General features: G+C 41.4%; 3 protein-coding genes across 16 annotated transcripts in view; 1 reads left to right on the forward strand and 2 right to left on the reverse strand.

Annotated features, from left to right (window-relative positions):
• The window catches only part of wake (wide awake), a 100210-nt gene that overhangs the window by 55584 nt on the left and 18407 nt on the right, over positions 1 to 26219 (forward strand). For 2 of the 7 annotated variants that reach the window (XM_066283721.1, XM_066283723.1), the window contains exons 3-6: positions 8809 to 8975; positions 9030 to 9213; positions 9264 to 9440; positions 14618 to 14829. In XM_066283721.1, coding sequence (XP_066139818.1) covers positions 8809 to 8975; positions 9030 to 9213; positions 9264 to 9440; positions 14618 to 14829 — 740 coding nt within the window. Of the gene's footprint in view, positions 1 to 5074; positions 5142 to 8808; positions 9214 to 9263; positions 9441 to 14617; positions 14830 to 19823; positions 20101 to 25043; positions 26077 to 26219 lie in introns of those variants that run through there. The other 5 variants (XM_066283719.1, XM_066283720.1, XM_066283725.1 and 2 more) reach the window with 4 other exon arrangements.
• LOC136340027 (uncharacterized) lies at positions 529 to 6691 on the reverse strand. 6 transcript variants are annotated; one of them, XM_066283733.1, is made up of 5 exons: positions 6523 to 6691; positions 5759 to 5809; positions 5450 to 5638; positions 1840 to 3756; positions 529 to 1785 (listed from the first exon to the last, which is right to left on the reverse strand). In XM_066283733.1, exons 1-5 carry the CDS (start codon positions 6572 to 6574, stop codon positions 629 to 631), a joined length of 3366 nt encoding a protein of 1121 aa, XP_066139830.1. In that variant the 5' UTR covers positions 6575 to 6691; the 3' UTR covers positions 529 to 628. The 6 variants fall into 6 exon arrangements, with proteins under 6 accessions (XP_066139830.1, XP_066139831.1, XP_066139826.1 ...); XM_066283734.1 differs by adding an exon at positions 6426 to 6467 and having other exon boundaries at positions 529 to 3756; positions 6523 to 6666; XM_066283729.1 differs by having other exon boundaries at positions 529 to 3756; positions 6523 to 6689.
• LOC136340041 (uncharacterized) lies at positions 7372 to 8559 on the reverse strand. Of its 3 annotated transcripts, none has more exons than XM_066283756.1 (4): positions 8432 to 8559; positions 8284 to 8334; positions 8143 to 8205; positions 7372 to 8076 (listed from the first exon to the last, which is right to left on the reverse strand). In XM_066283756.1, the coding sequence occupies exons 2-4, from the start codon at positions 8305 to 8307 to the stop codon at positions 7537 to 7539; spliced, it is 627 nt and encodes a 208-aa protein (XP_066139853.1). In that variant the 5' UTR covers positions 8308 to 8334; positions 8432 to 8559; the 3' UTR covers positions 7372 to 7536. The 3 variants fall into 3 exon arrangements, with proteins under 3 accessions (XP_066139853.1, XP_066139855.1, XP_066139854.1); XM_066283758.1 differs by having other exon boundaries at positions 7372 to 7946; positions 8432 to 8555; XM_066283757.1 differs by having other exon boundaries at positions 8405 to 8537.

Consider the following 26219-nt stretch of genomic DNA (forward strand, 5'->3'; position numbering starts at 1 on the left):
AAATAATACTCTTCTCCCAAAGAATGGTCCCATTGAATTCTGAGCCATTTATACACGTTAAAAGGGTGTAGGTGAAAATGTTCTTCTACCTTAGGACATGCACATCTATCCCGCCATAACGTGTCCCAAGTTTCATGTCCTTATCCCAGACCGTCTATATAAATTATATAAAGTATATAATATAAAAAAAAAATTAAACACTCTGTATCTTGGAGACGAAGCGATTTCGGACCCGAATTTATTCGATTTAAATATTTTCATTTGCAAGCTTTAAATTTACTGAAAGTTTGTCGGCATGTTTATGAAACACCCTGTATATAAGATGTCTCGTGACATATTATAGAGCTTTAAGCGCTCAAATAAAAAAAGACTAGTTTTAATGAAAAATTGTCACACCTTCAGAAAATCTTAAATAAATGGGACCCTGAGCCTGAGAGAATCGCTCCTTTAAGGCACCACATTCAATATATTCTATGGGAACCCAGGGACCCTGGTAAATTTAAATTATTCCAAAAAATACCTCCAAAATACAACGTTGAAATAAATATATAATAAAAATCACAATAAAATCAACATAAATACGCGTGTAGCCAAAAAGCTAGGGATAACCTTTGTAACCCCTACATAACTACCCCATTAAGTTGTTCTCTATCCTACTCCTGTTAAACTTCACTTTGTTGTCCAAATCATCAAACATAGGGAATATGTACCTATAGACCTCCTTCCTCTTTAATCGAAGCATATGATCATCCCCTATATCATCATAGAGATCATCCAATTTATCAATTAACCTCCTGAGACTTTCTTCAATATAGTAATGCTTGTTGCTATCTTCAAGTTCTGTGAAATCTTCTATTTCTTTCTCAAATGGTTTAGCCTTTTGCCGGATTTGCTCCAAGTTCTGAATTATCCGTTTTTGTAGCTCGGTTTGATTGTCTTCGTCTGTGTCAGATTTTGATGGACCTTCTGCTTGAAGGGCCTTTGGGAACTGTGTCTCGGCCTCTAGGGTTGCCTCTTCGACACAGACAGGTTCCGATGGTGGTGGAATAACTCCTTCGGTAGATTTAATGAGTGATTTTACCATGGATTTTATGTCGCAGTTTGACCAATCTATGTTGAATTCGGCAGGGAATTGCCCCTTCCCATAATCCTCTGCAATTTCCCTAAATTCATAATGAGGTTTGTGGTAAACTGATTCTTGAAAGTCTAGATCACTGTCCAATTTAGGCTTTTTATCGCGGGGCTGCAGGTAAGGCAGTCCAGTTGCATTGTCCGTTCCCAAATCAAAGTGATTATCATACGAGTAATTAGCACTGGGATCAATTACAGGGCTCCGATTTCTTTGGGAAATCGCATCGAAATGAATTGTAGATTCAATGCTCGGAAAACTATTGGAATCTTCACTCATCTTGCTCGACCAACTGGTAGTCTTTCTCTTGCTCATTGAAAGAGAATTGATCAATTCCTGTCCATTCGAAGTTCTCGCATCTTCATTGTCAACTGGGTTTGCTGCTGAAAATTGAAGAATTGAGGAATCTCCGGAAGATTTCACAAGACTTTCTCTTAATTCTTCATCAAACTTGAATGCTTGCCCTTCCCGGAAATGTTGATCAGTCCTCGTCGGTGGGTTAGCTGCATCATCTTTAAGAGTATTATTTCTTGAAATGTCTTCAGATGTTTCTATGGCTGGTTTGGATGCAACTAGACTTGAAAAATTAATTTGTCGGGCTTCGGCACTTGGAGTTCCTTGCTTCTCTTGATATCGTTCTTGAATATCTGTTGTGTCTATATCAAAAGCAGAATACTGTGGTTTTCGCTCATATATAGTTGCATCCTTACCAAAAAATCGTAGAGGCTCTTCGGTTGCTTCGTCATAGAAACGTGAGCCATCATCAAGTTGCTTCTCCCTTGTTCCCTCCTGTTGATCAGGTCTCGCGTCACCATTTGCGTTCGATAGAGTTTTAAAATCAACATTCTCCTCAGCTGTATCATAAATTTTCTTCGGACATTCTTCAGTTGAAAGAGTGGTAAGTGAAGAAGTGTAAAAGATAGCCTCATCAGCTGCTGCATCTGTTGGATCTATTAAATCAACAGGAACCTTAGATACAGGATCATCAGCTTTCTTGGATGGTTCTTCAGTTGCATGTATACGTAATAAGGAGTCAATGTATCCTAAGGCCTCAGGGGAAGATTTGTTAGTTTCAGAAATTGCTTTAGGTTCAAAAGCAAGGTTTAGACCGGAATTGGAAGATTCAGTGTCTTCTCTACAGGATTCTTCAACATTCCACTTAATTTCCTGTGATGACTCTTTCTGCGATACATTAATACTTTGTGATATTTGCTTGTGGAAATTGTAGCTAAGTTGTGTCTTTGGATCAACCTGAAAGTTCTTCGAATGGTCCAATTCATCCACTTTATCACCAGAGGAAATATCCTTCTTCTCAGAATTCCAAATGCGATTATCTTCTGATTCATCGTTTACGGGAAAATGAGTCTCTGCATATTCTCTCTCTTTTGAGTCAAGTTGGATCAAGTCTTCAGGAAGAGTTTCAACAAGATGAGCGCGTTTCAATACGAATTTGCTAGAAGATCTTGCTAGTGGAACTGGATAAATCTTCTCTTCGGCTACATATCTAGATGTTACTCCAAGAGAAGCACTTGAGAAATCTCTATCATGTTCAAACGGATCGAAATCGTTTATTGGCGGGTTGATGTTCTTATAGTGTAGTGATTGTGGCGTAGGTCCGAAATCATCATTTCTTTTTTCATATTCAGTCCCTTGATTTATGTGTGTATAATTTGAATATTCGGCAGGAGAATTACGTGACTTTGCAGCATCATCGTGTGAAATTGCCTTTTCAGGGAGAAGCACCTTTTGACGTTTGGGCAGAGATAATTCATCCACTTCGGTAGATGTTGCAGTGACTCCTGATAACTCCCTTGGCATTCCAGAAGTTTCACCCAGGTTCTCATCATATGCGGAAATCCAGCTATTATTGATGGGACTTGAACAAACAGAGCTGAGCGACTCATCGGGAGCAAAATTCTTTAGAGAAGAGGTATTACGTTGATGAAGTGTAAAACACTTGTTTTTCGACTTAATCCAATTCATCTTCGGTGGCTTGTTGGCAGTTTTGTAATCCTTTGATAGTTCAACTAGATTTACTGTAGAGGAATTAGTAATCATGGTTGGGGAAAAGTTAGTTAGCGATTTTTGCGATGAACCCCTATAATCTAAACCTCGAGGTGAAGTCGGTGTTGAAGGCAGATGCTGATCAGGTGTCACGTTATCATAAGTGCTGCTTCTATTTTTCGTATTTTTAACATCATTTCCTTCGGATTCGATTTCCACAGGATGAAAAAACGCAGTTGGTGAGGGAACTGTAGTATCAGCAATTTGTCGCTGTTGAGATAGGTCTGCCTGATGGTTGAAAGGCTTCGAATTGTTCTTCTTTGAATTAGTTGTTGATATACGTTCTAACTGAGTTTGTGATTGAGCATTTGCTTGGGTAAATGTTGCATCTGTAGTGATGGCTCTATTCTTAAAGTTCATTCTATCAAATTCTTGAGGAATGGGCTTGGTATGATTTTTCGGTTCGGAAGAGTGCGAAGATGGTGATTGCCGGGCTTCAATTCGGTCCGAGAGAGTTAATCCGAATGACCCCCAGTTCGTTTTGACTGTCTTCGCCTTGTGGCTAACGATTAAAGGACGAACATTTTGAAATTCACACTGACCCTTGGGAGGATTTTTGTTCCCTGAAAGGGAAAAAAGAGAAAAATTATATGGCTAAATTCCAGACTTGTGCTACTGTGATCAAAAATAAGGTGAATTTTTCATTTAAACTTCACCGGTGCGGTAAACATGAAACTTACAATAGCTGCTGAAAATATCCACATTTAACTTCAATGCAAGCATTAGCTCGTCTCGATATCGATTGTCGAACACGTCGAAATGTTCCTGGCATGTATCTTATCTGAATATATGAACCCGGTATCCGTTGGATTAATTCAGTCGTCAGTATTGACCGAAGCTCTATAAACGAGGCACTTTACATGCCCCCAAAGGAAAAAATCTAACGGATTTAAATCCGGTCATCCGGGTGGCCGTGACGGTACTTAATGCAAAAAAATATGTAAAAGTTTTAAAGTTAACGGCGCATAAATAGCAATAATTTCCATAAATAACACTGTGAAATTTCAACAAAATCGGTGAGAAAATTATTGAGATTTTTACCAAAAAACTGTTTTTATAAGAGAATCTTGACATTGTGCATCTTGAAATCGAATGGGCATATGGTTGTATATGAACTTTTCGCCTTAGAATCGCCCATAGAATCACCCCCTGAAATTTCACCGCGTACCTAAATAACACCCTGTGTGCTCAGTTGCTGCAGATCTACACGTGCTTTTGTAAACATAAAAAAAGTGAATTTTTCGATTTTTACTACGCCTGATTTTGTTGAGCAAAGAATTTCCATTAAATTTTATTTGCGGAATGAATGTTCTGCGGCGGAAGCGTTGGGGATGCTACAGAAGGCTTTTGCTCGTGCGGCTGCGTCGCAAAAACAATTAGCAAGTGGTGCGAAGGCTTTGAAGAAAGGCCGAGAAGGAGCTCAAGACGAACCATCAACATCCGCCGATGAAAGCCAAGTCGGGGAAATCAAAGATTTGGTATTCCGAAATCGTCGATTGACAGTTAGAAACCATGCTAATGCTTGACGAGCATTTCATTCGGACCAACCCTGACCATTACAAAAAAGGGTTTGTGCCTCAAACGCGTCAAATCTCGATCGGTTTAAAAAAAAACTAATTTTTTTGCGAAAAAAGTGTCGCTTTGAAATCTGCCCATCGATGATTTTGGACTGCCAGGGCGAGTAGGACTGTCCGCTCGTATCGTTCCACAACCACCGCGCTCACCTTATTTAGCACCGTTGGATTTCTCGCTCTTCAAACGGTTCGAAGGACAGCTCGGGAGACATCGTTTCGACTTTATGGAAAAGATAAACGCTGAACTGAAGAAAGTGTTAAAGGCCAACCCGAAAAAAGACTCCGCTGACTAATTTCGAGGATTGGAAAAAACGATGGGATAAATGCATTGTGTCGGACAGGGAGTACTTTGCAGGCGATAAAATTTATCGGAGGTAATAAATAAATATTTTTCATTTTATATGTGAATTCACCTCATTTTTTTATCACAGTACCACGCACTTTGACCTATTTTATTGGACAATGGAGAAACTCAGTTTTCGTCTCGTAATGCCGAGAGTCTGGCCAACTTCGGCCAGCTGCGGGGGCACAAAAATAAGCATTTAGGGGGGCACTGGCTAATCTCCGACGATCAGCTTCAGCAAATGAAAAATCTCCCCCCCTTTTTATTGTTTGACCACATTGACCACCTTCCCGGCTCCTTTTCATAATGTCAAATTTTGACTCGTGGGACTCACGTTACCTGCGAACTTCTTTGAGGCTTCTCTTGCCATTGAAACGTTCGGGACTTGAGCTTCATTTTGATAGCTTCGCACCCCCTCTGGTATTTCCAACCCAGCAGTACGACCCCTCCGTTCGTTTTGCGATCCATCAAATCGACCAGGGCGGAACTGTTGCTGGGGCCCACGCATTCCACCAGTAACATTTTCGGCTATAAATTAAAAACTATAAAAAAATTGTCTAAAATGACGAAATTTGAACTGAAATAATGAGAAGAGAACCGTTCGATTCGATCGGGAGTTCTTCTCAAAAATCTCTTTGCCTCACTTACTGGTGTTGTTCCTCTTCGCCAAGCAGCATAATATATTTCCCATTGGTTTTACTGCAATAAACAATAACGTGAACGAAGACATTAAGAGACTCTGTCAAAGTAGAGAAATCCTACAAGTTAAGTGAAAAATATATTTAAGAATGGCGCGCGCAGCTTTACGCTCTACCCGCTCCTCGCACTCCCCGCCCGCCCGATCATATTTTTGTTCCTAAAATTAATTATTTTCTTTCTTCACTTTGTAACAAATCAAATTATTTGACTCGTTAAAAAGTTAACGGGGCGGTGGGGCGCGCGGGGGGGTCGATTTAGAGCCGCACGGTATAATCGCAGATGTAACTTTTAACGGAACATCGCTCTTGAACGAGCTCACTTAACAGGAATCTGAGTGACGTCGTACTTCTGGTGCTAATTCTCGAATTGTAGTATATCCTCAGAGGAACTGTAATTGCCCGAGAGCCGATTCGTGAGTTGGTAAGTCAAAATACTCGTTATATCTTATCATGAATGTGAAGCTGGGGAGACAAAGGCGATAACAGGCAAACTGCACACCTTCGCCATTGAGAAATGTTACTGGCTACTTAACTTTATGTTGAACTTATCGCTGAGCCCATTTTTCGTAATTCCAAATGGGCCAAATAAATGATTAAAAAATCTGTTTCGAGCTTACCGACAATCTAAGCAGAAAACCAAATTGGCACTAAACTGAAGACTATGTGAACAATTAAAAAATGCAAATTTAGTTATCAGGAATATCACGTTCTTACCACGTTTCCAAATGAATTTGAGGCAAATTTTAAGAAATTCAATTACAAACATTACTACAGTTTTGCCATATTTTCCAAATAGTATTTCGTCCAGTGCGGATATCACGATCTTATCTAACTGTATTCATTTTACCAACTGCCTTATCAACGAGAATATTAGATAAAACGATTCTCACTGATGCGTGGTCTCCGTGTGCGAAGCCATGTTCCCAAGTACCTTGTATCTACTTACCCAAGTAACGAACGTAATTGCGGTAGATAGAAAGATAATCATAAGCAGGAAGTTGTTCTGATGGTAAACGTTAATTTTAGATCGAAAATAAACGAATTTGCTTCAAAAAACGCTAACTGAACCTTTGATCGAGACCTGATCTTGCTGGGACATTACGGTTGTTGAAACGAACCATTAAGCGTCTCCTCCACCATTATGGCGAGAAGAGCGAGAAGGTCTTGTGAATGTCCATCCTTACACGCATTATAAAGGAATACGGGAAATAATTTGAAATTTTCCGATTGCACCTCTCCTTCGCTCACCTATTGAGAGGGCGAGTCGTCTCCCTTATGCCCAAATTTATCATTTCGCCAATTTCAAGCTGTTTTGCGAACAATAAAGTTCACGTTACATATTAACGAGAAAAAAACAATTGCCAAGCGGCATAAATTGCTCAACCAGGCTCGATGAACATTTGCGTAATTTTGCAGGTCTTGCTGGCCTGAATTGCGTCCACAAAGAGACCTGCATTAACACTGTACCATGCCTATACACATAAAATTAGTTGTTTGTAATCTCATCTGGGAATACCTACTTTCGAGCCAATCCATCCTAATTGGAGAGGAGAATGACAGTCGTTTCAAAAATTAACGAATATTTATTGCGTCATCCATCTAATTTTAGCACTAGATGGAGGCATGTGAGACTTAGATGACTTAGACAGTAGATGTCGCCACAGCGAGAACCAGCGGCGCAATTACAGTATATTTTTAACAGTCTTCGGATTTACTACTCTAAACATATTAAATCGTAACAAAAATGGTTTTTTGTTTGTTTTCTTGGAACGTCCTTTTGTTCTCCTCCAGCTTCTTGTCGAGCTCCCCGAGCAGGTGGAAAATGTACTCATAAACCTCGTTCCTATCCCGAAGAAGAACGTCATTCCCTGCAACCTGCTGACGCATGTCGTCCAGTGCGTCAACTAACTTCTTCAAATTCTCGTCAATGTGGTAAAACTTATTGTTATCGCTGCGCTCGTCGAATGCCCGAATCTCGTTTTTGTAGGTCTCGGCCTTGTTTCTGATGCCGTTTAGGACGTTTCGGATCTTATCTTCAGGTTCTGCGACGTAGGGAGGAGGCGGTTCCGAGTCTCGCGGGGGGCGCGGCTCTCTCCTGGCCCTCCCTGGGGGTTTGGCTGAGGGTGAGCTCGAGTCGGCTGCAGAGAAAAGCAACTTAAGGCAATAGAGATTTTCATATAATACGAAGAGAAAAATCAAGGGCAATTTCCGAGCATCCGCAGAATAAGCTTCTCGATTGGCTCGCCTACATCGTTGGACGGCGTTTCTCTAGACGGACGTTGGCGAATTGGTTTAAGTAAATCGCAGAAAAGCCACGAAGATGTTTCTACTCACTTGTAACGACATTTTTCTGAAATAGTGAAGATGTCCCTGTGGGCTGCTTTGAAATGGGCCCCACTGTAAATGTAAAGTGATATTAATTAAGTGTCTTGTTATCGCGGGAAGGCATTGAGGGTGCAAAATTCCTCGTAATACCTCTCCTGCCGTTGTTGCCTGCATTCAGGTTCCTGTTCGCTCTGGCTTTGCCTGCAAAATTTCAGTCCGGTTAAAATCAAAATGCTTATCTGAGCATCTCAAATGGAATTTCGTCAAATACCTTCAAAAATATGAAATCTTCATTTACCTCTTGAGCCACTTCCAGGACAGAGATTTGCACAGAAATCGTCACCACCCATTCTATCACTTTCCTCATAGTAAATATCACGAAGGAAGTTTCGCAGTAATACTCATTCAATCCGTTACTTATCTATTAGAATCCACGTATCAGGCAGGCGCCTATCTAATCTTTAGGTATGGCGGTAAACATAAGGCTGATAATTAAAATCGAAATAATGTATGAATTGTAAATTATGTTGTTTAAAGGGAGATAAGGTAGTTTCAATTTTGCAAACATGAGAAAGCTCTTGCCGCCGATAGCTAAAAAAAAACCAACAAACTTGACGCCCCCCGAATCGCCCCACGGAGCATGAACTGACCTCAAAGGATTTCCCTTTGTTTCAGTGCTCAACTAGCCGCTGCTCGTTTCGACCAAAGAACCTCTTGTGTGGGCCTAGAAGGCTCCGCCAACCGAAGAATCCCCCCTCCCCTCCTCCGCTCCAGAACTCTGCCAGCAATCGTCGTCCCTGGAGTGAATATCCTCCAAGCCCAACTAGGAAACTATGGACGAGGTAAATTACCTCTTCACCGTCACAGCCCTCCCCTCAAAATCTTCCCATTAACAGATCAAAACCACTCTCCATACACCTCAAAATCCGGCCTTGCGGGACGTCTCTCCGCAGCTAGAGCCTCCCTGCACAAAGAAGATGCTGCCAGTCTGGAAAACAGAAGGAAATCCGCCATTAGCAGGCTGTGTGGGTCTGGCAGCTACGGGCCGGAACGATCTGAGGATGGTAGTCTGATACTCAAGTAGGTTGGAAGCGTTGGTTTGGTAGGGAGTGTAAATGGACGGGGTTTAGGGTGCCGTCGCCGCATGTGGTGGCAGCGCGGGCCTACAGGATGCCTACGTCACCACAGCCCGGGCCTTCCACCTGCGGGGCTTTCTCCAAAATCAGCAAGTTGCTGACGCCCGGGAGCTCCAAGAATCAAATAGTCATCGACGAATCAAATGTAATCAGAAGACTGAGTTGGGAGAGGTAAGTTACGGCTGGAAAATCTTGATTTGTGAACGCACCGAGTTATGATTTGAAAATGCGAAAACCGCTAGCCTAAGGGAGATTTATTTGAAATAATTGTACAGAGTGTTGGGGAAAAAACTTTCGTAAAATCAACCAATAACCAATAAGGTCATTTTGAATAAAAAAAGTTCCCTACCACAGGGGTCGTATGTGCAGCTATTTCCTCGGAGAGCAAAAAAAAACATACGTTGAGAGTTGGCAACGTCGCGTCATGTTTATTTCATTTCAATATCTCCTTAAGTAGGTGAATAAACTGGGTATGTATTTTTGCAAGGGTTTTTGGGCCCGATACCTGTTAACTGCCTTACAACTTTCTCTCCCTTCGCCCGCAAAGTTAACTTTAGGGACCGCTTGGAGGGTCAGGTTTTCAGGGTTCACTGCGGCGTTGCCGCTTAAGTTTACTTTTACCGACTAACTTGTATTATTACTTAGTAATTAAGTTTTTGCATTGCTTTTAGCAATGTTATCGTTGAATACTTTTACCTTTTTTGTTACACGTCACAGAAGCAACACCCGACAAGCGCGTTTCTCAACAATTTATTATAACTATAAGCTGTCCGGTTGCCAACTAACGTTTTTTTTGTTTGGAAAAACTATTAGTTACTACTATTATTACTCACTAGTGCAGTAAAGAACTTTTTCATTCAAAATCATGTTCTTAATCATTGGTCGAATTTACAAAAGTTCTTGCAGTCGAGTCGAACACAACGGGAGCAATTGAAATCTGGCAATTTTCCTTTTCTTCAGAATTTTAATGCGAATCTCCGGACCCGACATCAAAAGGCATTGAATGAAAGAATTGGGCATGCAGACGCCGTTTTACTTTTATCGCAACTCCACCGCTAAAGCCCCCAATTCTATCCGTACCATCCGTTAAATTCCCATAACAGTAACCTGTGCAAACCTACCTTAACTGCCAGCCAACGCTCCCGATCACAAAAGATACGAATAAGTTTCCAATTTCTTTGAATGGGGCCCCCTTTCGCATGCAAAAGTTTTGCCTCATCAATACATAAGGTATAATTGCGCTGCATGAAATCTCCAGTCGGGATGTTCTCTAATAAACAACAAAAGGATTCCGGCACTTAATTTGAGGCGTTAATGAAAGACTGAAAATTGCGGTTTAGAGAGATAAAAGAGCCTCCATTTAAAACAGAACGTGACGCTCTCCCTCTCGGAAGCATAAATTAGAGCGATATGACGTCTTTAGGGCCTTATCTGCTTCCGAACTTTAATTACTACACTGTTCATTTTTAATTAATACACTAGTTGTTGTTATCTTCCAAGGTAGCGCTGTCCTCGCGCTCTCACCTTGATGTATACAGCGTTTGCGAAAAGTTTTGCAATGGTTTACAACTTTAATGAGTCCGATACCGAAAAGAAAAATGCTTAAACGCGTATGATTTTGTTTAGAAAAGGGGGCATTTAATGCGTTATTTTCGATGGTCAAGTTTTCCACCCCTATCGGGCTACCTCAACGAGCTTTTTATTTTCAAACGCGAAGTTACCCATCACAGTATGCCAAATGAAGGAGCGAATCACGCGTTTTTAAGCATTTTAAAAAACTATTGAGTTCATGGAAGTTATGAACGCATTGCAACGCTTTTTGCAAGCGCAGTATATACAGGGTGTCCCACAAGTGTTTCATTATATTTCAGCGGGTAATAGTACATTGAAAAATAATATGACTCCCTATATAAACCATATTCCGATAATGCTTCATTAAGAAGATACAGGGTGTTAAACTTAAAACACACCTGGAATATTTCAACGTATCAGAGTATCAATGAACAGGCGAGCTCAATTATGTGTATGAACAAAACGGCCACCAATTTGAACAATTTCTATAATGTTATAGCAAATTAATAATATTTAAAACAAACTTAATATTATTAAAACCATTTAGAAAATATCGTGCATATAGACGGTATTCAATTTTTTACTGGCAAACGATACGTCGGACGAAAAAGAGTCAAGTGAGCATTTTTCTTCTAAATGAAATTAAACTTCTAAAAATAATTTTTATTTTGATAAAAAGCAGTGGCGCACCATGTTTTTCTTTAAAAATGTGCCGAGAGGCGTCCGTACGCACGTCACTGGTGAAACGAAAAATAGCCCTTTTGCATAAACAAATGCGTCTACATTAACTCTCAAAACATGCCACATTTCACTTACATATCTCAAACGGTTTTGAATATATCAATAAAAGTTAGATTTTTTAATTAAAGTTTAACACCCTGTATCTTCTTAATGAAGCATTATTGAAATATGGTTGATATAGGGAGTCATATTATTTTTCAATGTACTATTACCCACTGAAATATAATGAAACACTTGTGGGACACCCTGTATATTTTCTCACAACCAGCGTGCGCTCTTGACATATTTTATGCGCCTTTCCCTTCGGAAAACCCTTCGTTTCCACTTGAACCGTCTTAAACGTGGGCACGGACTTTTAAATGCTCAAGTTTGAACTGGCAAATTAAGTACCCGCACACAAGAAACAGCAGGAGGGCAGCAAGAACTGAAGCTTCGCCGGTTTGAATTTTAATGGCCAGATCTTAAACGTTTCTTGAAGCTATAACTCACGGGCATGAGCTTCACATTCTAATAATTATTATTGCAGTCTCTCCAAAAAGGGGCTGAGCGACATCGGAGAAGCCAAGAATAATTTAAATTTCAGTTGGGAGACTATCAAATTCCCTCGAACGTGATTCCAACTCTCGAGCAGCTTCCATATTGCCTTTAAAAGACGAAATTCCTACTTGTAATGGGAAGTATAGCAACCATTCGTTATTAATTCAACTTCCTTGTATGAACATGTCTCTTCACTCGCTCCGGGGGGGCCTGCGACGGGGCTAGTACAAATTTTCCTATCCCCTTAGGCCATTTTCAACGAATAAAATTCGCCGACTAGCTCCAACCTGCAATGGCGCGAATGCTGCAAATTGACTCCGCCAATCTAACGTTTTTTTACTTGATAAAAAATCCCCCAGGCGCGCACGCGCACACACACACGCACACAGTACCTTCCCCTCGCAAAGTGCTTGCTCACCCTATGGTCCACGACCGGGTGGTGGCGGATCCAGCTGAAGGTAGTCGCCCCTGAAAAACGGCCCAGCTAAAAACAAGCTCCCGACAAAAGGGGGGTTGGCAGTCTTCGGACATTACTTCGAGAAAAGCTAACGCGGACATAAACTGCTATAATTAACCTGAATTGTCCCTGGTAACTAATAATGCCCCATAAAGCTCAGATCCGGGCTTGCCCAACTCCTCCCCGTTACAGCTCATCTTCCAGATTCGTCCTCTTAACGGAACAGTTTTCTATTAACTTCCATGCACCACCCGCCAATAGAACAATGACCATCGACCTTTAAAGGCTTAAGCTGAACCCATTCCGGAAATCGTTTTTCCGCTGGATTTCCCGGCAAACTGGAAGGTTTCCTCGTCGTCTTCGATTAACTTTGTCGCATATACTACTGAGAGCTTAAAATTAGAGAAACTTCAATTTCTATAGAGCGATGCAGAGCGGGAGGTTCGAAATTCTTCAGAAACAGAGCTAATCTCGGCTGCTTGAGTCTCCGTCTCATTAAACCGAATCACGGTTACGAGATACAAGGCTTCGTCGGCCGGAAAAATGAGGTAGATTTGTTTCGTCAGAAGTCATTAGTGTAGCAAATTATCCTGGGAGACTTTAATTAAAGTGAAAAATATTGTTACCACGCTAAACTCGACGCTTCCTGTTTAAAATCGTGTAATTGCTTACAAAACGATTTACTCTGTTTAAGTCGCATAAAAATCTCGCTGAGAATAATTAAAATTGCCACTTTCGGTTGCTTTTGAAATTAGGAAAAAATTGGGTTGCGCGGGAGCGCTCCCACCGACAACAAGCGGCTGAATAGGGGGCGGCGCTTCACCATTGAAATTTTTTTACATGTTAAGCTCCACTGTCCCTCAAGGGGGAGGATAATTAAAGGAGCGACTTGTACGTGAACTTTCCGGACATAATGAGAGAAACAGGAATTTAAATTTCAACACACTTAACTTGGAGAAGTTTCCGGAAAGTTTTTGTCTGCTCTCAACTTCTTACATAGATAGCTACGGGGCCATTAAGTAACTTTAGACGCGATTGAGCAATCTAAGTTCAAACTTGGAAGCGGTACAGAAGAACTTTCGGAAAATTACTACCTGCTCGGTGTGTTTAGAACAGTTTAGCTATTTGTAATTAAACTAGGAAATTTTATTTAGAGCTGTAAGGATTTTTTAATAACAGCCAGATTTTCCATGTCAAAACGCGGAGCGACAGCTAAAGGCATAAAGGCAGATTAAATTTCCTTTGGAGCCAGTCGAGAACTTAATCGCAATTTTAAGCTCTTCAAACTTATACAGCGTTTGTTAGAAGTGTTGCAACACGTTTATGTGATATTTTTTCAACGCCGGAACATGTGTGATTTTATTTAAAAAAAGGGCGTTTAATGGTGCATTGTTTGCGATGTTGAAAATTTTCGCCCTTATTCGGCCACCCCCATTAACCGTTTATTTCCAAACGGAAAAGTACCCCTTGCAGCATGTTAAACGAAAGGTAATTCGATAAGGGGTACGACGGTGTGCTCAGAACTAAAATGGGACCTGCAGTTCCCTTAAAAAAAATCAAATTATTACATACAAAACGAGGTGACTCACTATTCCATCGAAATCAAAATTCTTCCGAATAAATGCTCAAATTCGGATCCAGGAACAATTTGGCAATGGCTCAGTCGTTCCTCGAACTCTTTTATGCAAATATCCAGTGTTGCTTCTGTTATTTATTCTAATCCTGTTTGAATTCCAAGACGTGAGGAAACTCAAGATTCACTTTCCGTCCGGGGTGTACCGTTGTGCCCCTCATTTAGTCATTCTCCATTTGATATGCTACGATGGGTACCTACCACTCGAAAAAGAAAAGATGGTGGGGTAGCTAGATAGGGGTGAAAAATTTTACCATCGAAAATAATGCACTAAAAGCCTTTTTTAAAATAAAATTATGCACGTTTAAGCGTTTTCCTAAAATATCGGCTTTATGAAAGTTATAAACGTGTTCCGGCCCTTTTAACAAGCGCTGCAGAAGGGTTTTGCCAATAAGCTTGCGTTTCCAGGAGAGATCCATTAAACAACAGACTGCCCAGGTCTTCCAGCATCGATTCTATGGTCGAAGCCGTCTGGTCGGAAACGCCCATATCGCCGTCGGAATCCCCCATTTCCATTACCATTACGTCCGACAAAAGAACCTCCCTGAGGCCCGATAAAGCTTTGGGGCTGATGTCGCCCAGCGTGGGCAGACGGGTCAAGGGACAGCGAGCAACCAATGGTAAGTGAAACAACGTTTATTTTATTGAACTGAAATGCATTGGAAGTCCGATGATTGTTTCCAATTAAACTTGAAATTTATGGACACTTAAACACATGGAAGCTGATTCATGATCCCCGTCTTGTCCGTCTCGATATCTTTAAAAGCGCCCAATTTAAAATCCATTCAGCGGATTTCAGAGGGATTTGGCTAGTTTCTGGATCGAGTTTGAAAGGATTCCGCATCTGGAACGCCGATCTGTAAATCGAATTCCTGTCTCTGGAAATCGAGATTGATTTCATTATTTGAATCTCGCTATACTCGCTGTTGGGGAGCAAAAAAACAACTCGTGTCGTTTTAATGTTACTATGTGTGATTTTATTCAAGGCAAACCATCGCATCACGGTGAACAATCTTATTTTACGGGATGTAGGTAATTTTTGCCGCAATTATGAGTTGAATCATTTCTTAGTTGATTTTTTCAGCAAACCGTAGTCGAAGTGAAAAGGCTTGGCTGCACCCATGTTTTAATCGATAAAATCTACCCTATATATTGGAGAATCTCGTTCAATCACGATATGCATCAGATAAAGAACAGTTAATCTACTATGGCATAATACACTGAGAAGCACCAGATAATTTTATGGGGAAGGAGCGGAAAGAAGAGCTTTTTCGAGGAAACTGACATGGAAATTTCCGATAGTTTCATTACGGCTCAAAAGATCCAATTTAGTTAGTGCTTTGAGCGTCGGAATTGCTTGAAAGTTTCGTAAAGCGAGTGAAAGTGGCAAATTACATACGTATAACTCAATACTTGAGACACATATAAGCAATTTTAGAGCTATTGGCAACAGCACAGCCGAACTGGGTCCTCATGTGACGTGCCACTCGACCAATAATGAAGAGCGCTGAATAACAAAAGAATGATGCAGTGTTGTCATTAACTCGAGCGTTTCAAGTGTTTCGGAGGTGAAAACCGTTCCAGTGCGGTCGCGCTGATGGTTGCTGTTGTGTTGTGGATGAGCATATGGGTGGTCAGATTTGGACATGGACCTCGTACCTAAGTAGACAGAAAAAGTCGATCTAAGGGTCGTGTGCGTTAAAATTTCCAGAACATTTCGTCGATAAGAATGGTGAAGAACCAGTTTAATCTGGCCTGAAAATTGATAACTCGCATTCCTCAACTCTACTGAAATTCGCTTTTCTCTTTCACTTGGGTAAACACCTTGTTTTCGCCCTGCTAAGCATTGGTAAAGGAAAACCTTATTTCCAAGAGACACATTTTCATCAGATATGTTTACCATTCGAGACTGTCGGCATCTTCGCAAACATATCTAACCGCAAACCAATCAGACAAATTAATTTATGTTATTACGCCCGTGTTTAATGCACAACATTTCATAATGGTTAATTAATTGGACTATTAAACAGGGTCGGTTATTAATCAATAGTATCATTGGTCAAATTACGTCTCTGCTATTTGACAATAATCAAACGCAAATTCGCGATATTTTAAGAGACGTTGAGGACGTTATCACAACGTAACCGAAACTCATCGGACACGTGCCAAGTGACACAGGTTCGTTGGTACCACCTCTTTTACCCCCATATCAACGAGTAATACGAACCTTGGTTCCGTTAAACGTGCGTTAAGCTTGAACTTTGCCCAACACCCGCACCCGACAAGCGAGAGCGCAACTTGCTCCTCATGGACTGGCACCGACAAAGACAGAACAACCAGGCCTGGTCTCAGCCCGACCAGAACCTGATGGTTCTTCATGGATCTTACCTTGCAACTTTAGTCCGACTAAACCTTATTCTAACTTGGCGTCGTTTTGTTTTGTTTGTTTATCCTCTTCTCCACCCCGTTGGAATGGTAAACAAGATGGTCTGGGGTGGTTCCTTGAAAGTGGGATGACAAGGAGGGCGGCAGGTGCCCCGCAGGTGGCATTCAAGGGTTTACGTTAAAGACAGGTGTTGAGGTTAAGTTTATACATATTAGTGCTTTTTTGGTTGCGGTACTGCGAGGCAATGCACTTTGCCGAAGTGCGAGTTTTTCGGTGACCAGTGTTTCGGATAAAGGGTCAAGCTGAAGAAGAAAAAGTACGGTAAGGATTTTTGTCGCTTCTTTGTTACCATGACAACCGCGGTGTTGGACGTTAATTAATTCCACCATCAGCTGCTTGATGAAAATAATTGTTATAAACTGTAGTACTACAGCTTTTAAATGCATTTGTTGCGACACGACAATTAATTTGCTTGTCGTGTTCATGGTAGATCAGACACGACGTTCTGCAGCAGTTGATTGACACGCGGTTGTCCCAGCGAATTAAACTGAATAATTTCCTCATCAACAACTTTTTGTCGCTGGCAGGTTTTTAAGTAACAAATTCAAGGGCAAATAACTGATTTACCAGTATATTTATCATGCTCCGGCATTTTTCCTTTAATATGCGTATCAGAGACGTAAGCCCATTAGGGCCATAACCATCAATAATCATCATTCTTCGTGCTCCACCAGGAAACAGTGTCAGCTGATTTGTTAGGGTGTCCAATAAATCGTCTTGAGGGTCATCGCCCAGGAGCCTTGCAATATGCCACACACTCGATCGTGTATGCCAAATCGCCTTCAAGGACTGGGAACGAGAGAGTGTACATTTCATAATTCCGTAATCATCACGAAGAAAAATTTCTCACACTCTTTGTATGCGTGACCAGACACCTTTCCTGGGGATTTCTGGTCTATCTCATTAGTATTCCGAGCTCAAACGTCCCTTCCATTGTCTTGACAATTTGGCGAATGCGCCGCCACTTTCTCAGAAATGACAATATATGCAGAAGAAAGTTTCTTTATTGTAACAATTCAAATAACGCGATTTTCTCACTTTAGCGAACGTCCGGCAACACGTTCCTAAGGGCGTTATTCCAAAGCTTTATCTCCATCCTCAAGGATTTTATTATTTTTGGAGCTTTTGTCCATGGCGATAAAAATAAATTATAGCCATTCCCTGTTCTTTTGAACCTCACCAGGCCAGTGAACGATAAAAAGGTAAAACTCTTTTTTTAGGACGGATTTTATCAAAGGAAAAAATGTACAACGCCCCAGTTTCCGCAGCTTTGAGGAGATTCGTCGTGGGCCTCTTCCCGGCGTACTTTGTCGAGACTTTCAATAGTCAATTTTGCCTCAGTAATTTAAATTAGCCGAGCAATTTAACTCAACATTAGCTCCTCTAAAGATCATTTTAGAAAGTAATTGCCACTAAAAACGGATAATTAGTAGCTTGACCTTTAAAAAAATCGATTTGTAATACTTAAACATGGCTAATCCTTATATTGGCATGGACTGGGCCACTTTAATGTCCGCTTTAAAGGCGTCCTAAACGAGCGATGTGTGTCACGATTGCTAATAAGATTTATTTTGCTTCTTACAGGTAATTTGTCCCTCAATGATTGGACCAAATAGGCGCTTCATTATCAACTATTGAAGCCCCCGTTCGATAGGACGAATTAGGGCTCGTTGCCCGTTCGGGCTAAACCGAAAATTGCTCAAAAGAAAATGGATTTTTCATTTCAAATCCCTTCAGGCGGTCTCGGTCTTTATCGAATTTTTTGCTTCGTTATGTGCGGACAAATAGACAACAATTTCAATCAATTGGCACGTTTCAGTTAAGAAATGTCCAAGCGAAACGCTATTTCAAGGTTTATAGATCTAGATGGGAACGGAGCTTTTCACATCTCGGAGAAAGTTTCTTTAAGTGAGAATTGTTAGTGTTTGTCGGAGTTGAGGGGCAGGAATACTTCCTGGTGAATTCAGGAAAATGGCCCGGGTAACTTCATCATTTCATATTAGGCAACGCAAAGAATGGGCCCTAAGAAGGGCGTAAAAGCGTGTAAAGGGCAGTCGAGGCGCAAACGAAGAGAAATTAAAACGAATTCGCCGAAACTGTTAGGGACACAAGAAATATCGACACTCGTGTGTGCTCATTGGGAAATACATTTCTCCAGAGCCAAAATGCCACTGCGAAATGAATTGGACGCACTCAATAAAACTTCCCAACTTGCGCCAAATGCGAGTTGATAAATTTTGTATCCTCATGGAAAAATTTGATAATGATCCTTTATTTCGCCTTCACGCCGCCCCCTTTTAACTAAATGAACCTTGTTGCCACCTCATTATTTACTACCAGCCTCACCTCTGATTTAGAGTGGTTTTGGTTCAAAACTCTTTTCCTCCTTAGCCTTCCGAGCAGAAATTCGGCTCGAAAAAATCACGGGTCGTTAGGGCATCAGCAGACTTTTTTTCCGCTTTGGGGTAATTAAGGTGTAAATGTAACTGATGGGGCCCCACGTTAAATAAGCTTAAACGAGTTTCTTTTGAAATGTTGTTGCTCGCTTAGGTTGAATTTAAAATAAAACGATATTCTAAAAATTGGTGAATGCATGTAATAGAGCTTTTCAAGGGCGTGGAGAAGACCGAGTAATCGACAATGGGGGCCGTCACGACGTTCCATATGAACGGTCCTCGATATTGAACACTTCCCTTTTGCACTCGAGGCCTCTAAGTGATTCAGAAATGTTTGGATATACTTACCTTGCCCCATATAATAGTTGCGTTTGAGTGTTGTTTACCATTATTACAAATTCATTTTAGAGAGCAAAGAATTAAACCGGAATGTCTTGTCGCCTTGCGACCGACGGCGTGTTCGCCATTACGTTCAGAAATATCCACACTACAAACACACTAAATGTTTTTAGCAAAACTTAGAAAAAAATCTTTCACGCAAAGCTTTCAGCCTGAGGGAATACTGCAGAGATAAAAAGAAAATTTTACTACATCTTGCACTTCGTGACTGTTAGCGCATGGAGAAAAAAGCCTCCTTCGCCATTTCATCCAGAAAATGGTCGGAAATTGCTCCCTTTCTGATCGATGATTAATAACACCACTGTACCCAATGACCCACTACTCTCACAAATCATTCATTTCGACATACATATACAAATTGGAATCCCACACAACATCCTACACACATTTTAATACTGCGTGTTTATAAATAAATTACGCTTATTAATGGGTTTTATCAGAAAATGTGGACCTCGATATGGGACCGCAGTCCGACGATTTACGCTACTCCATTAAACAATGAAACAATAAAGCAAAAGTGTCATTCTCCGGCTAAAGTGCCCGTTTGCTTATCCACATGTGCAAAATCTATTTCGATTTGCTGCTCGGTCGACCGTTAAGTTTGGTGTCTTTCAAGAGATGGGTCAGGCGAAGAAAAGGCCCTCAAAGTAGTAAGTTATTAAACACGGTTTTATTATTGATAATCAACTTGCTGAACGATGGTGGTAAACAAGGGTATTAAAAATTAATAACTAGACGAGGAGCACCTGGAATGACCGTCACTAAAACGTATTTATGGCGGATGAAACGGGGGGTTATCAGGAAATATTATCACGCAATCCGTATTCCCGCTCTCCCAAAGGATGAATGCTTCGTGTATAAAAATTTAAATGTCGGAAGACTTTTTTCGGGAATTGCAGAACACAATGAAGAGCCGAAAGGTTAGATAGGAGCACCCTCGAGAAGAACCCGACTTGCGCCATAACTTCCGCTCTGGTAAAACTGCGTGCGAGACTATCAAACGCTGTATCTTACTGCTAAGTTTCCACCCCTTGGAGGATTCGTTCGACTCGTAATTTTACGGAAGTTCGATGAACGTGGCTCGCTTTGAATATGTCGTCCTTGTAAATATACAGTGCGTCCCAGATTAGTTGCACATGTGCAGGTTATGTCTCGTTCACCGCAATTGATACAGAGTGTGTTAAAGAACGGATGCTTTAAAGGATTTTGTGGAGAACTCGAGCTAGTTCGAAAATGCCCGTTGGTTTTACCGTTTTCCAAAAAAATGGAAAAATATGAGACGCCGCATTTTTAACGCAGGCACGAACAAAAAATCAATTGCAGCCCTGTGGTATGTCTTAAGAATGTAAAACATCCGTATAAACAAATGCACGCCACTTGCACGTCATCCGTTCAAGACAAGAGTATTGAAGAGGGCCGTACTCAGCCCGCTGTTAAAGTCTTTTAAACAAGCTCTAGAGGTGATGGGCACTGGAATTTATCTATGTCAAGTGTATTTCAGAAATCATCACGTCCTGCATATTAAACAGTTTAAAAAATTAGTTTACATTCGATCACTTGCAATTTACAGTAGTTAATCAAACACGTAATGGTCCGTGATTTCTGTACTCTACGCTACGGCTGCGCGAAACGCACCATCGTGCTTTTCATTTGCAACTGAAGTTTGACGCCGACACTAGTAGCTATCTTTTGTTTTGCATCATGGCAAACGAAACTGTTCGCAGCCCGCTACGGTGTCTGCGAGTTCGTCGTCGAAAAGGTTTTTCAAAAATTCAAAATGGAGTCCGTGTAGCCTCGCCGCAGAGAGAGAATCATTTTCGATGACGTTATTTCTTTTTATTAAGTAATTAACTTTGCATATTATTGTTAATTAAACTAGTTAATTATACTTACAAGGTGTTCCATTTGGAATTGGACGTGGCAAAACCCGAAGTAGGGGGCACCAAAATACCACGATTGGACTCCACATGCCCCAGGCCGACGATGCGTATTTCAGAATTGCGGGGTGTTCGAGGTTGGAGTTTATTTTCAAATTCCTTAATCAGGTTTGTTGTTTTCAAAACATCAACGCCGACATCGGCTAGTCATCAAGGAGTTTGGAAGCAAAATTTCAACTTTTAACACCCTGTAATTCTGCAACACACAACATTGGCATAAATTATGTTGGATCCAATCATCGTGCTTTAACGTTCCGCATCTCGAGTTTTGCCACGTCCCATACCCAGTTTATCACCCTGTATATTAAGCGACTTAATAGGGTTCAACCTTCAAAATCACTTTTGACCTGGTTCGAACAGTTGAGGGCAGTTGAAAATGCAGCGTTTCACTTTTTTCTATTTTTTCGGGAAACGACGAAACACGAGTTTCTCTGCGAGAACGCTCTCTTACCATAAGCGAGACACCCTCACATTTATGCATGGTTCAAATGACGTAACTTTTCATTCACGTCACAAAATGTAACAGTTGAGAGTCGCCTGACGTGAAATGGCTAGTCATGTAAATTTCATACGCTAAACAAGAACAAAGATATATTTGAATGTCTAAACATAACCCCGTTTTTAGCACGGATGCCGTGTAATTTGTTGACGTTTTGATTCAATTTGACGTTGTGTCCTTCGTTCGTCAACTCTGCCGGTGAAAATTTGTTGCTTTAAGAACCAAAATGGTGGTCCTGGTTATTTATTATCGGTGCGACGCCCAAGTTCCTGAACAGTCGCTGTAAGGAGCAACGTGTAAGCAGCAATACCTGTCGAATGCCTGCAACATATTAATTGTGAAAAGATGCGGCATCACTGTTGATACGAGGCCTGTGACGTGTATTAAAAGTTACGTCAGTTGAAACATATAACCGATTTAGGTCACATTGTTGAGTGTAGATATTTTTGTTTGATGCCCTTGTAGCCTCCGGAATAAATAAGTGATACATTGAAACAAAAACGTCTGCTTAGGAAGCTTACATTTACATGTACACCCAATTAGCGCCGGGGCTTCCCGAGCGGTAGGTAATCAATGGAATTTATTCCTGACGGTAGACACAAACATCGAAACTGGGAATTAAGTTACCGTAGAGTTTGAATTTGCATAACTGATTAAATTCCGTTGAGGAATTTGCTCTTCTATTACAGAAAATTGGAGCTCTTCGAGACTTTTATAAGGCTTTTGTTGGCGTTTTCGTCTAGTAAAATTTGCTTTGACCCGGCACGTCGGGAGAAGTCTCCAAGGAAATGTTCTGTTTTATTTTACTTCGTTCGTAACAGTTAGCAGTAATCACAAAAATACATAAACATGATGGAAGGAATGACGGACTGCATATAAATCGAAATGACCCAACTTGAGATTATTTTCATTGCGCTATTACTAGACACAAAAGGCCCTGTATAATGATCTCTATCGGCGCATGGTCGGTTGACTATCGTAAATGCCACACGCATTTACCTGTAAAATAGAGGTGACTCGGCCGAGTGTGTATGAGAAAGTTCGCTCACCCGGCGTTTTGGTCGGCTATGCGTTCCAGGCTTCCCCGAACCCAGTCGGGCCAAAGGACCGGCACCCTCGCTGCCCTCAACCTTTCGCCTCCTCAAACCCCAGGGAGGCGAATTTCGCTGTTTTCCCCGGAAATAGCTGTTAGGATCCCTTTCCGGACCGGGGCCAGTTTCAAGAAATGAACTCCCTTATACAGGGTCTTGCACTCGTTCTTCAGACTTCCTCAGCTGATGTATCAATACAGTTAACAACGATTTTTCTCCTGCACATAAGGCGTATTCCCAGAAATTATTTTCTAATATACAGGGGGACTCCAAAACGATATATATCGTCATTCTTTTGCGGCGACAACAGTATGCGACATTTGGAAATAATAAAAACATGGAAACATTTATTTTTACACAGAGGAACATCCTCTCTGCCTGATTGTATCAACTTTTTAAATAAAAAAATAACAATTAAGTAGTTTTACACTCACATTCCAATAAAATAACTAGAACCTGAAAACTCAGGAAGTATTTATTGTCTTATATCCATGAAAACCGTAAATTGCAAATGTATTAAGCGCACTTCGTCAGCTAAAGAAGTCATGAAAAATGGCATTTTGACAATTTTCATGCCTATCAAAGCGTTGAGGCCAAAAAGGGGCTATTTTCGGGAACTGAGAAATGGCAGGCTTTGAGGATAGGTTAATGTTAACCAAAGTTGCAGATTTTTGAATTCTGAACGCAAGAAAATTGGAACATTCCATTTGATGAAAGCAAGTTCAGGTTCCGTTCAAAATAACGATGTTGTATATCCTCACACGTACTGGGGCCACCCTGTACATTGGAAACCTATGTCTGGAAATCCCCCCTTGTGCGCTGTGTAATGCCACAGAGGAAAAAAATTGTTAACTTTATTGGTACAGAATCTGAGAAAGTCTGACGCACTATTGCAGGACCCTGTAGTTAGCTCCCAAGAGCCAATTTTAGCACCGTGTAAGCCCCCAGCATTACATCACTGACTGCCCATACGTCGGTTTTCACGAAGAATTATATTGAAAGGGGCAGAGATAAACTGACCACCAACTCAGATCCTGAACTTCCTCAAGTCGGTTAAAAGTTAAATCTCAAGTCGGTAAAAGTTAAATTGAGTTTCTTCCGTTGGCTCTTGTTCAGTTAAACAGTTAAAATCTGAGGAATGAGGAATAAGCTCTCCATTTGTTCATTATCCAAAGTTGGTGTTTTTTCCCCGAGGCGAAAAGCTTGATGCCCGTGCGGCTCACTCAAGCCCTCAAAGGGCATTGCATTTATTCGGGGCCAAATTCAAAACAAAACAGAGAGGGAGGCTGGAATTAGACTAAGACAAATTAGGACAGGGTCCGAATTTAAATAATTGATTTCGCCCCAGGAGAAAATTGACTTTTGACTTCGTGAAGAAGAGGAACAATTGCCAATTGGACGGCCATCAGCAGCAGAATTCCTTCGAGATATTACGGCAATTAATTAGCAGTAAACTTCTTTAAAAAAAAGGGGGGGGGGAGGAATTGGTTTTGGCAGCGATCGAAGTAAATTCTTTGAAGGTATCGTCTTCGGTGACAAATTCTTGAAAAATACCAAATAAGCGCGTCAAGGCCTCTTTGAACTCGCATTCTTCAGATTAATGCCGCAGTCAGGTAAATTTAGTCCAATGAAAATAGGCCAAAGCAAATCCATTTTCAGTCGTTTTCAAATGGCCCCTATATAAGGTAATTTATACAGAATAACAGAATTCACTTATACTTGTCTGAAAGCCATTCAGAGATGAGACAGGGTCCCCATAAAACAGGACCGGACCATTGCAAATTGTTTGAAGCCAAAAACCACCCCCTCAAGGCTTCCGACTTATCACAAAGCACCATTGTTTTAACGGGTGTTAAATGGTAAACGTAACGCTTGGGGGTGCGCTTTTTTGAACAGTCTCTCAAAGGTGTCCCCGCACTTGCATTTTCCGACCCGTTTGGTTCCCGTTGATGGAGCCTCGGCCCCGAGCGAACGTCGCTGGCGTGCATTAGGGCCCCTCTTCGTGCGGCAGATGGACCGCTCCGACCCTGTATACGTCGTTACAAAGAATTTTACACCACAGAAGGCTATTACAGCAGGCAGGCCGACTACGACCAGCTGTGCGTGAACAACTACCATAGAAAAGTGCCGGTTTTACCATGGACGCGAAATGACGCCATTTATTTACGAACGTTAAAAGTTTGTTTGAATTTCCCAACTTTGTGATAAGACGTGCGAAGCATCAAAGGATCCCCCGGGTGTTTCGATTAGGTAGCCTCAGCGAGTGAACCTTTACCTACGCAGAGTGATAAGGACTAATAATTATTATTTTTCCGCTTTTTATTAAGCAAATATTGTGCAATTAATCGTCAGCAATAATAAACTATCAGCGGCCTGGGCAAACAACGTAACCTAATTAATTATCAACAAACAATCCAGAGTATCAGCCCAGTGAGTTTTATCAGTGCTCCCCCCCCCCCTTCGTGTTTTCATGTGAATCCAAACCAGTGCCGGTGATCTCTCCAAAACACCCAGTGTAAATGGGTAAGGTAAAAACCACCCCTGGCAAGAAGAAACACAAAATGGCAGATCTCGTCGCGGAGAGACGTAAAATCGTCAACTTGAAGCGCTCAAAATCGGTCAGGGCATCTCTTAAGTCGATCGGGGCCAAGTTTCTGAGCACCAACTCCTCCCCAGTTAGAGACCTGCTCAATAAGACCCCCTCAATGACCAGTCTTCCGGAGTATTACCGCTTCCACCTAAATCCGCCGGTGGAGACCATCCTCAAGACTCCCATGGTCAAGAACGGGAAACCGTTCAGGAAGGTTGAGAAACTCACTAAAAGCAAAAGGGACCTGTTGGATGGGCACATGAAGGTGACCACTCCGCCAGAGGTCGTGGCTCCGAAAGCCGCTCAACTGCTGCAAATTCCCCTCATGGAGAAGGAGAACTTGAAGAGAATTCACAGTGAAAAGTGTCTGCAACAGGAGAAGTTCAGCGAGTTTAAATATGATTACAGGAATAGCGGGTTTCAGAGGAACGCTTTGAGGCTGTCGATTACCGGGAGAAGGAAGAGAATCACGAGGAGGAATTCGTCGCTGTCCGATGATGAGACTTTGAGTAAGTTAGAGAGTTGGGGAGTCTCGAGTCAGGCAAACGACTCGAAATGGAGGCTGAATGGAATACCAGGTGTCCGTTTAACAACCCCTTCGGACTTCTGCGAGTTTATTTGTGATATCATACAAAAATCAATTATGGGGATG

Source organism: Euwallacea fornicatus, chromosome 7, assembly GCF_040115645.1.
Source record: "Euwallacea fornicatus isolate EFF26 chromosome 7, ASM4011564v1, whole genome shotgun sequence".
Classification (NCBI taxonomy): Eukaryota; Metazoa; Arthropoda; class Insecta; order Coleoptera; family Curculionidae; genus Euwallacea; species Euwallacea fornicatus.

Excerpts from the sequence above, each read along its gene's own strand:
- LOC136340027 (XM_066283729.1), bottom strand. The coding sequence starts at position 6,574 with ATGTTTGTAATTGAATTTCTTAAAATTTGCCTCAAATTCATTTGGAAA. Across the intron at positions 5,810-6,522 it reads CAAATTCATTTGGAAACGTG|TAAAACCAATGGGAAATATA; the intron begins GTAAGAACGTGA and ends TGTTTATTGCAG. Across the intron at positions 3,757-5,449 it reads AGCCTCAAAGAAGTTCGCAG|GGAACAAAAATCCTCCCAAG; the intron begins GTAACGTGAGTC and ends TTTCCCTTTCAG.
- LOC136340041 (XM_066283756.1), bottom strand. The coding sequence starts at position 8,307 with ATGCAGGCAACAACGGCAGGAGAG. Across the intron at positions 8,206-8,283 it reads AGGCAACAACGGCAGGAGAG|TGGGGCCCATTTCAAAGCAG; the intron begins GTATTACGAGGA and ends TTACATTTACAG. Across the intron at positions 8,077-8,142 it reads TCAGAAAAATGTCGTTACAA|AGAAACGCCGTCCAACGATG; the intron begins GTGAGTAGAAAC and ends ACGTCCGTCTAG.